The following is a 15,748-nucleotide window of genomic DNA, read 5'->3' on the forward strand; positions in this document are numbered from 1 at the left end:
TTTATAGATTTCTGTGGTCAGATCATACTCTACTGGTTCCACAATGTACATCAACAAATTAATATTGTACGGATGTCATTTCAAAGCCTCTTAAAGACGAGAGTCATTATTGAAGCCATTAGAGCACAGATGGTTCAAACTATATGCAGATATTCATACTTGCATTTTTGCATTATAGCTGCTTTTTTTTTCTGTTGAACTGTAATGAATTGTCTCATAATCTATTCCATCTTCTTGCCATTAGCAGGCTTTGAATGTTCACAAATAGGAGCAAAGAACTCATTTTCCAGAGCTTTAATCACACAAAGAGGGAATGCCTAATTCTCTAAATGAAATGGTCTGTGATCACTGAAGCAGAGATTTAATATATCACGGCAAATTAGGTAGATTTTAATAAATTACTTATCTCTCTGAATACTTTACATATGCTTAAGAAGGAACATAGCCTGTTTGCAAACAGTGAAAACCCACAGCCTATAAAAATCCTTTGAAGAAAATGACAAATAAAAAAGTAAATTAAAAAATGAAATGCATTATATCCTAGACCTCTAGAGACAATTCCTTTGCAGCATTGATTCACAGCTCCATTAAAAATATCAATTAAATCCTTCAGTGAGATTGAGTAAAAGCTAGAAAATTAACTTTCTGAGCTGCTTTTCAAGGATCTGGTTATCCAGATACACTTGAGCATTGTACAAGCTTGATGTAAATTTTTAAAAAATGATAAAAAGATACTCGTTTCAGGTCTAACTAAGCATATCAAAATCTGAGTCATATTTTTAGTATTTTCTTTCTCTGCCATAAGCTAAGTTTTCAAAGTGTAAATTTCATGTATAAATATTTCTTCTTTATATACACACATCCCTGGATCCATAGACCATTACAAATATTTGAAAACAATACAAATATTAATAAGAAAAACTATACTTTTTAGGAAAGAAAAACAAAACTTGGAGTGATTTAATAAGTTGGTGCCAAGTCTCATTCTTTATATTTAATTGATAGAAACGGCATGCATCAAAGAAAATGCATACTGAGCTTTAATGTGCATAAAATGGATATTAGCATTTTAAAGAGGAAGATTAACACATTAATCCAAGTAATTTTCATATACTGCTTCTAATAAAATCTTCACAGTATAAAACTCTTAATGAGGCTAATCATAGGCATTCCATTTAGTGGGACAATTAGGGGTAACATAAAAGTATTTCTTTTTTCAGAGGTTTTCTAAGATTTATGCTTTTTTGCTTATTAAAAATAAAAATGGGAATTGCGTTTCAGTTCTTCATAAGGAAATGTTGAAAATGCAAATAGACTTTCTCATGTTATCATGTAGGTATTAATTATTGAGAAGGTGTTGCCCACTGTGGAGAACTTAAGTTCTCAAGGGGTGGCAGTCATGGGAAGAAGGGAATAGAAAAATAAACAAATGAAAAAGTATACAAAACATGAACACTTCAAACCCCAGTCCTCCCCGCCCCAGCTTCCCATGAATTATAGATTATATACACCAGAGTAATTACGGAAACCTCATCTAAGCACTTTCATGTGAGCATTTACTCAGGAGTAGGAGACGCCTCTGGAACAGCTTCTTTCAAGCCTCCAAGTCATCTCTGAATTGCTCGTAGACAGACCGTAGGGCATGGAGGGCTTCGACTGTTACTCTGAGCTTGCCGATACTTCCACCACTTGCTCTGGCATCCAAAACTAGGGAGAGAATAGCAGAAAAGTGTTAATATCACTCACCAGATTTTTCTTGAGATATGCCTAACTGAAATAGTAGTTGAAGAGATGAAAACAGCTCTATAAAAGTCCAAAATTCACTGGTATCAGAAATCTAAGAATTAAAGTTTGTCATGTGTGTATGAATATGTATACCCATTTGAGAGGTATGGCATGTAGGCATGTATGGATACACATTGCTTGTAGAGTTAAAACTAATTATCTGATCCTGACCTTTACTTAGTGGAAAGGCTATAGGATAATGATTCCCACATAGAATCAGAATTTCTTAGGAAGAAACAAAAAGTCTAAAAGGGATCAAGATATGACAGTGAAGAATTTGTTCTAACATACAGTGCTAACAAATCACAGAATGGCAACCCACTCTAAAGAAATTATGTGATCATAATTTGGAATGCTTATTTATCTTTCTAAAGAAAACATTCCATTTAAAATAATGATATGTGGGACTTGCCTAGCAGTCCAGTGGCTAAGACTTTCTGTTCCAATTCAGGGGGCCCATGTTCGACCCCTGGCTGGGGAACTAGATCCCACATGCCACTAAGAGTTTGCATGCCGCCACTAAAGATCCCATATGCTACAACTAAGATGCAGCACAGCCAAATAAATATTAAAAAACAATATGTGAAATGAGAAAAAGTTAAAATGGCAGACCCAGAATCGTTTTGAGGATCTATGAACAGTTGTTGCAGGAAAGGAGATGTAAAATTTTTGAGTGTCAGTGGGCTACTCTGGGAAGGAGGCACAGCTTTGAGTGGTGTGCCAAAGGGAGATTGTTTGATCATTCTCTGAGTTCAGGGGTGGCAGCGAAATGGGCTGCTGATGCAGACTGCACCCTCTGTGAACAGTGATACCTAGTAGTGATTCAAGGCCAGAATTTTGGACCTGGTAAGTCTGAGAGCACTTAGGAGTCTATATAGTTTCTTTTGTTTTTGTATGTGTGGTTTTCTTGAACTTTTAATGTGTGCGTGCCTAATTCCAAGAAAATTTGTAAGGAAATGTTCATATAAAACTTAATATACAAAGACATAGGTAGAGAAATGAGCAGGAAGGGAGACTGCTGGGGCACAAGTGGTCCCCAGCACACAGAGGAGTCGTCACCTCTTCTTTGGGATGTTTCATGTCTATGTCTGCCAAAGGAATAAAAACCTGACTTGACTAGTGTTTTAGTTTTCTGACTCTTTCCCAGAACAAGGCCACAATGGCTGTCGACATCAGGTCAATATGGTCATTTGTGGTCTTGCAGAATGAGAAGATGGTGTGTGAAACAGAACTGACTGGAGAAGAGATTAAGAATACAAAGCAGAGATAATTTTTATCCTTTTTGTCTCTTGGTTCTGGCTGTCTTTATAGGATTTAGGTTAATATTTTAATCCTCTCATCGTTTTCTTCTATGCTTGCCAAAGTTGTGACATGTATATGATATGTATGTGATGCGTACCATTTATAAAATTTCCCAGAAGAGGTTTCTAATTTGGTTACTCGGTCTAACTTGGTTAATTATTTGGCTTGATTCTGAATTTGGAGCACTGACACATATCCAGGGCAAGCTTGATGGCTGAATTATGGTATAAGCAGAGTGCTTGGCACTTAAGAGGTGCTCAGTTAAGTGTTCACTTAATGCATGAATCTATGAGTTAACAAACCATTTACATTCTTCCAGCTGTGGATGGCTCTGCTGACTTAAGAAGTGAGACTAGGACTCAGCCTCATTGCTCCATTTATTGTATAGCTCAGGCCATCCCTGATTATTATTATTATTAAAAGTCTTGATTTTGTAAAGTACAATTCCTTCAGCAGATTCTAAATGTGTTATATAAGGATAAAGAGTAGAAATTAGGCATTGGTGGGACTCATACCTGATGAGGTGAAAGTTGAGGAGTGGACTTTTTATAAAGAATCCCTAACTCCACCCTGAATCCTGATGAGAAGCAAGTGACCAAAATGACTCAGAGTTATTAGCTGTGACTCTATCACCGGATTGTAACACTGAATTAAAGAGGAGCCTTGCAAAAGACACTATAACGATCACTAATAGTATGCCTTAGCTGAAATGAGGCTTGACAGCATGAGGCTTCTATAAACAACATTAAAAACAATCCAATGGCCAAATTATTGTCACACTCCCCGACCCCTCCATGCTAACAAAATGAGTAATTCCTTGTGAAACACAATTATTTTAAAATTTTTGTTGACTCAAAGGAAGGCAGAGAAGGAGGGGGATGCAGGGAGAGATTCCAGCTTCAACAGAAAGTTAGCTTGAGTTGCAAAGGCTTCAGCTAGTGTGTGACTCAACATCTTTGCAGCCAGCAAAAAGGTTTTAATAAAGGCTTTGGATTTCAGCAATTGCTGGTGGTATAGGTTGAGCAATACTTCCACCCGTACCATCGATATTTTGCTCGATGATGTCTCTCCCTTCCCGAAACACGTCAGCGAGGTCAACGCTGGCGATGCCAATGTCCTCACACTCCAGGTCCTGCTCGTCCTCAGGAGGGTCACTGACCACAGTGAAGCGAACGCTGAGGAGGGAAAGAGCAGAGAACATCACCAGAAAGTGAGGAGACCACCACAAGCGAAACAAGACTCCTGAATGGGTGTTTTTTAAAAATCACAAACTGTGACATTTCAAAGTTTGCTATCATTCCAATAAAAAGAAAATTATGTTAGATAAATTATTCTATGAATGATTAGAATGATTAGCATACACCCAGACTTCACATGAACACTAATTCACTTTTCTCAGCACTGATTACCATTTATCTCTAGAATCTGAGAAAATTACTAGGCGAAGAGAAGAACCAGATGTTCACTCTATTACACAATTATCTGATCATATTTTGACATGTCTACTGTTGAGGCTAAAAGGATCAAGGGAGTAAAGACCATGGAGGTTAGGGCAGTGTTTTCAACAGAAAAGTAAAATTTTCTATAGCAACGCACAACTTTCGAGTTTCTACTAAGCAGCTTAACCAACTGTGTTCTATATATTCCGACTTATGTTAGATAAATGCTGTAGTTCTGCCCAACAGCTATATGAAATGTTTATATTACTTCAGCAATCTTTTAACTTATAATCATAGCATCCAAGTTTTATTTTACTTTTAGACATATAATTGTAGGGTTCTGATGGAACTGATTTGAATTAGTGGCTTGTGTTGAGGCCAAACATGGATTGACCAAATGACAGGAATTTACAGTTAAGTAGTCTTTTGATATGTCTTGGCAGCATAGCTTAAACCATGAATCCTTGTAAACTACCATATTAACCATTTTCAAAATGTATCCATCCCAAACCAGACTCAAACAAGAAATTTATTTCTTAGATAACATTCTTCAGTAAAAATCTAAGTCTCTGAGACATTGTGCCTTGAAAAATATGCACAGTTAAAATCCTTTCCAAATACTTACAGGTAAACATGACAATATTTTAAAATAATTTGCTAAAAATACTCAACATTTCATTTCTTTACTAAGTCCCTGCTTTTTGGCTAGCAATACATTTTGTTCAGGAAATAGAAATCCCTTAAGTTGAAACCAAAGGTAATACCTATTTACACAATAACTGCATAATTGTGAAGACTACAGAATGGTCTGCAAAGTGGGTAAGATGGATATTTTATATGATGCATAAAATAGAGAAATTAAGTGGTGGTTAACAACAAAGCCCTACTGTATAGCACAGGAAACTCTGCTCAATGTTATGTGGCAGCCTGGATGGGAGGGGAGTGTGGGGGAGAATGGATACATGTATACCTATGGCTGAGTCCCTTCCCTGTTCACCTGAAACTATCACAAATTTGTTAACCAGCTATACTCCAATACAAAATAGAAAGTTAAAAAGATTAAGTGGTTAAGGGCATCTATTTTGGGCTCAAATTTCTGCCTTACTATTTATTAGCTGTGTGACTTTGTACAAATTACTTAACCTCTCTGATCTCAGTTCCCCTATTTGTAGGACAGTAATAATTCATTCGGCTTTTGTTAAGATCAAATTAGATGATACATTAAACAGTACCTGGAATGCAGTAAGCACTGAATAAGTGTTTGCTCTTTTATTATTATTATTTTTAACCTAGGTAGAGTTCCTTAAGCCTCTCTATTTCTAAGGGGAGAGAAAAAGAAGGCATGGGAAAAGCTTGTTTCAATAGAAAACAGAGACACCCAAATTACCCAATGGCTACATCACTCAAACAAGAAGAATAATGATGAAAGATATCATCCTAAAATGAATGTGCTTAGAAAAGCAGGAATTAGAAGTGATATTTGATGCACATTTTATACCCACAAGACTTACAGAAAAGATAGAGGCTACAAGATTATAATAATAATGTTAAGTGTTATCCTTAAATAATGTCTCATCTAAGAATAATATCTATCACTTTACAAATGTAGACTACAACCTCCACTGAATATATGAGAATTCTGAGACAAAAAGAAAAAAAAACCCAACCCTTCTAAATGCCAACAAAAGAGCTAAACGTTAAAACAAGCAATATTTCTGGTTTAAACTCTATTGAGAGCAAAATGAGACATCAAATACAAAAATAAGAAATTAATGTTAGGCTGAAAAGGGAAGAAGGTGCACTAAGATGGTTTAAAAACTATTTAGTTCAGCCTTGGTTTAGGCTAAACTGTATATACACATACATGGACTCATATGGACACATCTTATCTTACCTTGAACCCTGTCAGACAAGAGAGGTGGAACCCTGCTTTACATGCTGAAGAGGCTTCACTAACCAGCTTAAATGTCATCTCCTTGGATTTGCCTTCATGTTATTATTATTTTCCTCACTCCTACTTTTTTTTTGGCTGGGCTACATGGATCTTGGGATCTTAGGCCAGGGATCGAGCCCAGGCCTGGCAGTGGAAGCTTGGAGCCCTAACCACTGGACTGCCAGGGGATTCCCTCCACGTTATTTTCTATTCTAGCAGCTTGTTTAGCCTTCTCTTAGTACCTACTGTAATGTATAGTTGGCCGACTTGTTGGCTGTCTCCCCCAGCGAGATGTATATCCCGTGAGTGCAGTGGCTCCCTCTTATCCAGCATTTTAGTTCCTGACACTTAGGTAGGGATCATCGATGTCTGGTGAACTACTATGTGGACTGCAAAACCGAAGTCCCAGTTGAAGACTGGCTGGAGAAGGCCAGCTTTGGGCTGGGTGGGCCTCAAGATTGAGATCTCAGACGTTGCTGGCTGTCATTGAGGAAACCAGAAGACACTGAAACTCCTTAGATCATTTTCTAAAATGACACTTTTGATTCTTTCCACTTTCTGAAATACTTCCTTTTTATATGAAACAGGGTAGAAGAGACTAAGGGTCACCTGTGAGTTTTATGCTGGATCTGCACAGTAGAACACTTGCAGGGAAGAAATGAAACCAAAAAGGAGCCTTAAGTCAGTATCAAAACTATGACTTCAAAGAAATAGTTTTCAGACTCCCATTTCAATGTGTTGCCTCACTTTTAATGTGACGCTTATCTACTTGTAAATACAGGATGGGGCAGCAAGCAAAGGTGCTATATGTAATTCACTATATTATACAACGCACATCATTTTATGTGTGTCAGGGAAGTTTGGTCAAACTTATGTAGTTGTGGCTGAATATGTTATCACCAGTTTACGAGAGGGATGCTGTCTGAGTAAATGCGTTCTCATAATCTAGGAGGTATGGGAAAAGCTTGTTTCAATAGAAAACAGAGACACTCAGAGTATTTATAAATACTCTGTGGCCTCAGAGTATTTATAAGAAGCAAGAACATTCACTGGAATCACAACTGTCTTTTGCCTGTGGACAGATGTAAATTCTTTTTTTTTCCTTAAGAAAATGACACTGCCTCCCGCGATGGCCCCGTCCCTCCCTTGGCAGTCAGAGGAGCTCGCGGCTGGTACTCCCAGCCCTCACTCAGCTGTCGTCAGCCCCGAGTCGGTCACTCTGCCCCTGCAGTGCCGTTTGCTGTGTGTTTCTAAAATGACACGAACATTTGTTCTTTGGGGGGCCTTTAGAAATTTTAAGGGAAACAATGATGGGAGAGTGGGAGTCATTATAGCTACTGTGGACTTAATTTTATTGTTTAAAGCTCAGTTCTGGACAGTGATAACCTAGCTTGTTGACCGCAGAGAAGCAGGCGATACGGCCAGTGCTGTCTAGTCACTAGTGACCTGTGATGCCTGAGGGACTGGTGGTATGTGAGGGGGCCTTGCAAGATGCTGAAGTATACAAAGTGAGTAAAGCCTGAGTGATTATCCACCGTCCTGGGAAAAACACCAAGCCTCCAAGTAATTAACAGGGTTTTCCTACTCTTTCTTCAGAATCAAGATCCAAGGAAACAACACATGTATTTCAAGGACTTAAAGAAAAAGCTCCTGTCAGATCCTAAGAGCTAAGAACTTCAGTTTCCTTTCATGAAACAGAAGATTGGATGCTAGTTTGAAAGCTCTTTTGAAAAATCTAATGTGAACATTCACTTCATGACCTCCAGGAAAGAGATGAACTTGAGTCTCTTTCTCAGGCTGGGGGCTAAGCTCAGGTAAGGCAATGAGAGGCTGTGTCATTCATGGGCCATAAAGGCAAGGAGAAGAAGACAATGGGGAGATAAAGGGTCCCCCTCCAGGCTAAGGGGGACAAGCCAGAAAGGGGCACTGCTGAAGCCCCACTCAGCATTCACAGGCAGCACTGAGATAACTCCTGAGACTGCATGGATGGGAGTTCACTCAAATGCACGAACTCACTAAGATCATGTTCTTTTTCTCCTTCTCAAAAGGGTTTAACTCCTATACTGACCCAAAATGCAAAGTGCCCTGTTCAAACTGGCCGGAAAAGACATTAAAAATAACATGAAATGATGAATTATTAAACCGTGATAGTGATGTAAAAATGTGTGAAAGGCTGAGGAGCTATTACAAATAATAATATTATTATATACTTACTACTGCTTATCATGACTGCAGTGACTACCTACCGTGCACTTAAAACTCTTGTGTGAGGAGCTATTCTATCCGTCTAACATGTGTCATCTCATTTAATCCTTACAACCACCCTATATGGAATTATTGTTTCCATTTTACAGGTGCAGAAAGTGAGGCACACTACGGTGGTCTGAGGTCAGACAGCTAGTGACAGAACAAGAAATTATTCTCCGGACACTGGGTCCAGAGCGCCCCCTCCTGGCAATCCTTGTTAGGAGCTTTGCAGTCACAGTGGCAGTGGGGTACTTTATATACTAACTACACTGTAAGGTCTTTTGGTTTGCAGAGCACTGTAAGACCTTTACAGCTACTCTGTATGATAGGCAGGGCTATGATATTTCTAGGAGGAGAGAGACGCAGAGATGTCACATACTCGTTCAAGGACACAAAGCGAATCAGGGAAGTTGTGTTCTGCTTCCTTATCTTGTGCTTTTTTTTTTTTTTTAACCATACCATGCTACCTTGTATAAACCATCAGGTAATTTAGAATGCTTAAAATATACCTTCTATTAGGCATCTCTTGTTTCAGTAGTATAGCTTTCAAGATGTCTCTCTTGGCCTGGTTGTTCTCTTTATCCACGTAGATCACTAAACAAAACAAAAAAAAATTCACAGGAGGCAGTCACTCAGGAAGATGCTACGTTAGTATCATTCTGTATTTGTATAAATCCCTGTTTTTAGAGATGCGTGCCACCTCGCTTGTACGCCTGGGAAAAGAAAGCAGCGCTGGAAACCAGAATCAAATCTGAACAGTCATGTGATCTAATGTCATGTCACTGGCAGGCCTATGTGCACACCGTCAGAGAAGATATGAGCAACATCTGAGAGTGCCACATTGCTGTCACTGCCTGTTAATGGCAGTGGCAGTCACGACAGTAAAAGCCAGCGGTCTTTATTGCTTTGTATTTGAGGGATTTACTGCATTTTCTTTCACCCAAGGAGCGAGTGATAATGATAATGTATGGCAGAGAGCTTGTCCTTCCTGACAGCCCTAGTAATTTAATCCTTCTTTCCTGCCACAACACGAAATAAAAGAGGCATCCTAGCGCGCTGGGTTGAGGAAATCCACAGGCTGACGTTTCTTCGTGGTTGGGTGGGGGTACGGGATAGACTTCTGGAGGGAGGTGGGGAGAGGCTTTTTCGGGTGTGAAGTTTGTCTGTGGGTTTTAAAGGTACAGGCTGGCATGCAGGGATGTGGCTAGACTTTACTGAGCTGAAATATCAGACTAGATAACTCATCTGAGTCCCACCAGGAAGAAGACGGTGAACACGTAAAAGTAAATAAGCGTCTGCACTTTGGGAAAATGGCATCTTGGAGTGTGAACACTTCAATTTTCATCCTGCTTATTTTTTTCTCAGCTTGGCAGCCCTTCGGCCATACCTTAGCTGTGGAAGACATTTCTTTTTCAGATGCCATTATGGAGTTAAAGTCTCTCTGGTGACCAGATCTCAATTTAGAGATTATTCCTTTATCACACACAGGGTGAAAGATATCACGACAATTCTAAAGCCAGGTTTCACCGGGAACAAACATATTTTATACTGAGAATGTTTCCCTGGACAATTAGAGTTCAGTCTCAAATTATGACGCTATCAACTCATTTAATCCTTGGCTCAGTTGAGTAAAAACTGAGGACCAAAGACGGTACACGCCAGGCACTGAGTTAGGCACACATGCTGGGGGGTGCAAAGGTCTGGGTAGGGGTAGGCTGGTGGTTTAAGAGAAGGAAGAACCAAGGCCAAACTACAACTTTGAGCTTATTGTTCTTTGCATGATACTGTACTAGTGAATGTGGCCAATTATATGTTACTGTAATTTTTTACACAAATCGAAAAAGACAAAGGGTTCTTGTAAATTTTATAGTGTTACCTATCAATGCTAAAGTGCCATGCGTTATAAAAAGTCATGCTCTTTCACTATGGGAAGAGCAATGGGACCTCATTTTAGCCACCAGAACCCACTTGCCAATCCAAGAGTAAGAGATGTGGGTTTGATCCCTGGGTGAGGAAGATCCCCTGGAGAAGGGAATGGCAACCCACTCCAGTATTCTTGCCTGGAAAATTCCACGGACAGAGGAGCCTAGTGGGCAACAGTCCACGGGAATGCAAAGAGTTAGACATGACTGAAATGACTTAGCATGCACACCACACCACATTTTATGTCTTCTGATGAGTATTTGGGTTGTTCACCTCCTGGCTATTGTGAATAATGGTGTGCTGAACATGATGTACAAACTCTGTCAGAGTCCTTGCTTGTAATTCTTTTAGGTGTGTTTCCAGAAGTAAAATTGCTGAATCTTCGGCAATTCTATGTTCAATGTTTTAAAAAAACATCTTTACCACTGAAGAATACTTTAGCTACCTGATGTGAAGAGCTGACTCTTTAGAAAAGACCTTGATGCTGGGAAAGACTGAAGGCAGGAGGAGAAGGGGATGACAGAGGACGAGGTGGTTGGATGGCATCACCAACTCAATGGACATGAATTTGAGAAAGCTCCAGGAGATGGTGAAGGACACGGAAGCCCGACGTGCTGCAGTCCATGGTGCCGCAGAGTCGGGACACGACTGAGCGACAGCACTGAAACTGGTAAAAACTGGTATAGCTGGGACACGTTTCGCTTTTGCTTCATTCAGTTGACTAACACACTGTATTTCCTAGTCTCTTAACAAAGATAAAAATAGTGATGGCCACTATTTAGTGAGCGACATTCATGTACTATGTACTACACTCAATATTTTGCTTATTGCAATCACATCTGTTAAGAACCAGGCTGACCCACAACTTAGATGATCAAGCAGACCTAGAGAAGCTAAGTAATTTGCCCCAAGTAACCTAGCTAGGAAGTGGCGGAGCTAGAATTTGAATCCAGGAAGGTCTGCCTCATGGCCTGCCTTCTTAACCTCTCTGCTAAACCTCTTTCTTCTACATGAGGCCAGAACTCTTCCTGTTGTTTAAGCTGCAACCATGCTGTTAGCACAGGCTGAAATGTGAGCGAGTTCCATCACTGTGTAAAGAGAAGCCACCTCACTCTCCTTTCACGCTTTCTTAAAGGGATATTGCTTCGTTACATTTGGTACCTTAACCAATTCTCTTGACTGAACACTTCCAAAAATTCCTTTTCGACAAATGATAAATGCTGGAGAGGGTGTGGCGAGACGAGAACCCTCCTACACTGTTGGTGGGAATGTAGAATGGTGCAGCCACTATGGAGAACAGTATGAAGCTTCCTTAAGAAACTAAAAACAGAACTACCATATGAGTCAGCAATCCCACTCCTGGGTACATAACTAGAGAAAACTGTAATTCAAAAAGAAACATGCACCCAAATGTTCACTGCAGCACTATTTGCAATGGTTAAGACATGGGAGCCACCTAAATGTCCATCAACAGATGAATGAAGATGATGTGTGGGAGGTGTGTGTACATGTGCGCACACAGTATATATACCACATCTTCCAAATAAATATATGTAGATACAATGGAATATTACTCAGCCACTGAAAAGAATGAAATAATGCTATCTGCAGCAACATGGATGGACCCAGAGATTATCATAATAAGTGAAGTAAGCCAAAGAAAGACAAATATTACATGATATTGCTTATATGTAGAATCTAAAAAAAAGAAAAAAAGAAAGAGAGACAAATGAACTTATTTACAAAGCAGAGAAAGAAAACAAACTTACAGTTACTAAAGGGGAAAAGGGGGGGAGGGATAAATTAGGAGTTTTGGGTCAATAGAGTCACACTACTCTACAAAAAACAGATAAACAATAGGGACCTACTCTATAGCATAGGGAACTCTACTCAATATTTTGTAATAACTTTTAAGGGGAAAAGAATCTGAAAAAGAAATATATACATATATATCTGTATGTTTGTATGTAACTGAATCACTGTACACCTAAAACTAACATACAACACTGTACAACTATACTTGAAAATAAAAAATTTCCTTTTAGAAAAAACTCCAGCTACACATTGATGAGTTTGGTTCTCCAAAAGTGTACCAAGTGAGAAGTACAGCTCTCCTGCTTGTATAAATGAGGCCTTCGGGAACTTAATCTATCCTAATGGCTCTTAGTCTTTAATGTGCATCAGAATCCCTGCAGGATGTGGTAAAATGCAGATGACTGGGCTCCTCTTCAACTTCTAACTCCGTAGGTATGGGGAAGGCCTGAGAATCTGCATGTCTAACATCCTCCTAGCTGCTGGTCAGGATACCATTGAGAACCAAGGTTTAGACCCTTGGTTGATTTTTGAAATCAGTTTTTTAAATTAGCTCCTTCCCTGATTTTTGAAAAGGATCAGAAACTAGTAAACATTTTTTTTGTGTTAAACATGTGGGAGACACTTAGGTTACCTCTAATCAGCTTATGATCCCAAGAATATCCATTTGATATTCTGAATTAGGTGGGTTAAAAAAAATCTACATTTCAAAACTTAAAATATCCATTAAAAAGCAATCCTGGTGATTATGAAATGAATCTGAACTCTCCAAAAGTTAAGATAATTACCTTTCATTCTCATCAGAAGCTCCATGGGTTTAGGATTTGCTAGCATTTGACATAAACTTACTGAAAGGATGTGTCTCAAAAAAGAAACAAACCAGTAGTCCAAATACTTGAGGTGATCTTGAATTCTCTACCATTAAAAACACAACCCACGTATATGTATAACTGATTCACTCTGCCGTACAACAGAAACTAACAAAGCACTGCAAAGAAACTCCAATAAAAAAACAAAAACAAATCAGAAACTACATCCCTCACTTCTGCAGGTTGGGGAAATCCCTATTTTCTTTAGCAATGTTATTTGGCAGAAGAAATGCAGATAGTTTAATTATATAAGGGGGCTTCCCAGGTGGCACTAGTGGTAAAGAACCCACCTGCCAATGCAGGAGACGTAAGAGATGCAGGTTCGACCCCTGGGTCTGGAAGATCCCCTCGAGGAGGGCGCAGCAACCCCCTCCAGTATTCTTGCCTGGAGAATCTCATGGATAGAGGCACCTGGCAGGCTAAGGGCTGATAACCTTGAATCTCAGATAACTTCTGTGTTAAAGTAGTAGCTCCCCTCAGTCCTCATCTTTGCCAAGGTTTCCTCCCATCAGTAACAAAGTCTAAAGTTCTGCATCCTTTGCATCTTCTGAATTAAACTTCAGCTGTTCCAACAGATGGACTGGTCAGTGCTCAGAGACTTAAGGCCTAGATCTGTATAAGACTCATAAAAACGTTGGACGATTTCATTAATCTTTTTTCCTTCCCACTGTCAACTCTCTAGAAGATGTTATTCAGCCCAGACAACATTCTTTAGATCTACCATTAATCTTATTTCTTTTTTAACCAAACTATTCTCTTGCTCTCTCAGCCTTCTCCAAGCAACATTTTCAAGCTCAATAAAATACAACTTTTGTTTTTGCTACTGATGTCTAGCAAGTTAATTAAACTTTGATTCTTTTTTTTTCCCCTAGTGTTAGTAGCCCTAAAAAAGATCTATTTTGTGTATGTGAAACTGGTACTAACACCTCTTAATAAAGACTGAATTAAGCTATGAATAATCCTGGGGATCACTAGTGTAAACCTCTCATTTTATGTACCTAATTCAGGCCTCAGTATACAGATCTCTTCTGAGTTGATTCAAGTCATACCACAGAGTAAAATCATCGCAAGGTTCAGTTCACCTCTCAATTGGTATGGTGTTCCAATAGGAGACAGCATGCACTAGCTGGCCTTTAAATTTTCTGTCTCAGTTAAAAAGTCAGTTTGGAAATAAAACTACTTTCATTAACATTTAATAAGATTTGGAAGATGTAAGGACTGCAAGGAGATCCAACCAGTCCATTCTGAAGGAGATCAGCCCTGGAAGTTCTTTGGAAGGAATGATGCTAAAGCTGAAACTGCAGTACTTTGGCCACCTCATGCGAAGAGCTGACTCATTGGAAAAGACTTTGATGCTGGGAGGGATTGGGGGCAGGAGAAGAAGGGGACAACAGAGGATGAGATGGCTGGATGGCATCACGGACTCGATGGACGTGAATCTGAGTGAACTCTGGGAGTTGGTGATGGACAGGGAGGCCTGGCGTGCTGCGATTCATGGGGATGCAAAGAGTCAGACACGACTGAGCGACTGAACTGAACTGAAGGCTATATTATATTGACCTTTTATATCAAGTAACAAGTGACTGTTAAATCATTACAATAATTAGATGAATGAGAGAAGTTATTTATGAAGCAAAGATTCAAGGAGATTCTCCTACAAGGAAGAAGATGCAAACATATTAATTTAAAAATAAGCACTTTCAATATGTCTTCCTTAAGTGAAAAATAAGCCTTCTACAAGGTTAATTATTTCTCAAATCTGCTGATGATCTAGGACTTCATTGTTTTAGATACAATAGATATAAAACAGCATTAATTTGCTTCTAAGCCCAAAGTACATTTCTCTCCCTTCCCACCATATAAATATCCTTAAAATTCAATTAACCTTGAAAATTCTATATAGTCAAAACTCAATAGGTAGAAATAGAAGCTGCAGAAAAGTATAGTAAATACTTCTAAAGAATTCAAATAGATTATTGGTTTTCTTGTTGCTATCAGGTGATTATTAATAATTCATCAGAAATACTAAAATACCAGTTAGTAGTATATCTTGTAGTAAAAGGAAAATATAAAAAAAAACCAAAAAACCAAAAAACCAAATCAATGCCAACTAACCAACCTGAAATGAGTGAAAGTCGCTTAGTTGTGTCCGACTACTTGTCACTGCATGGGGTATACAGTCCATGGAATTCTCCAGGCCAGGATACTGGAGTGGGTAGCTGTTCCCTTCTCTAGGGGATCTTCCCAACCCAGGGATCCAACCCAGGTCTCCTGCTTTGCAGGTGGATTCTTTACCAGCTGAGCCAAAAGGGAAGCCCGAGAATATTGGAGTGTGTAGCCTACCCCTTCTCCAGCAGATCTTCCTGACCCAGGAATCGAACCAGGGTCTCTTGCGTTGGAGGTGGATTCTTTACCAATTGAGCTATCAGGGAAGCCCC

At 39.2% G+C, this 15,748-nt stretch overlaps 1 protein-coding gene across 2 annotated transcripts in view; it reads right to left on the reverse strand.

The window, feature by feature from the left end:
• Nucleotides 1–1,346: 1,346 nt before the first annotated feature.
• The window catches only part of RPGRIP1L (RPGRIP1 like), a 94,539-nt gene continuing 80,137 nt past the window's right edge, over nucleotides 1,347–15,748 (reverse strand). For both annotated transcript variants that reach the window (XM_068992477.1, XM_068992476.1), the window contains 3 exons: nucleotides 9,216–9,300; nucleotides 4,129–4,262; nucleotides 1,347–1,707 (listed from right to left, as the gene is read on the reverse strand). In XM_068992477.1, the coding sequence (XP_068848578.1) occupies nucleotides 1,595–1,707; nucleotides 4,129–4,262; nucleotides 9,216–9,300 (332 nt within the window). In that variant the 3' untranslated portion in view covers nucleotides 1,347–1,594. The remainder of the gene's footprint in view (nucleotides 1,708–4,128; nucleotides 4,263–9,215; nucleotides 9,301–15,748) is intronic.

The sequence above is a fragment of the Capricornis sumatraensis genome, chromosome 20 (genome assembly GCF_032405125.1).
Source record: "Capricornis sumatraensis isolate serow.1 chromosome 20, serow.2, whole genome shotgun sequence".
Classification (NCBI taxonomy): Eukaryota; Metazoa; Chordata; class Mammalia; order Artiodactyla; family Bovidae; genus Capricornis; species Capricornis sumatraensis.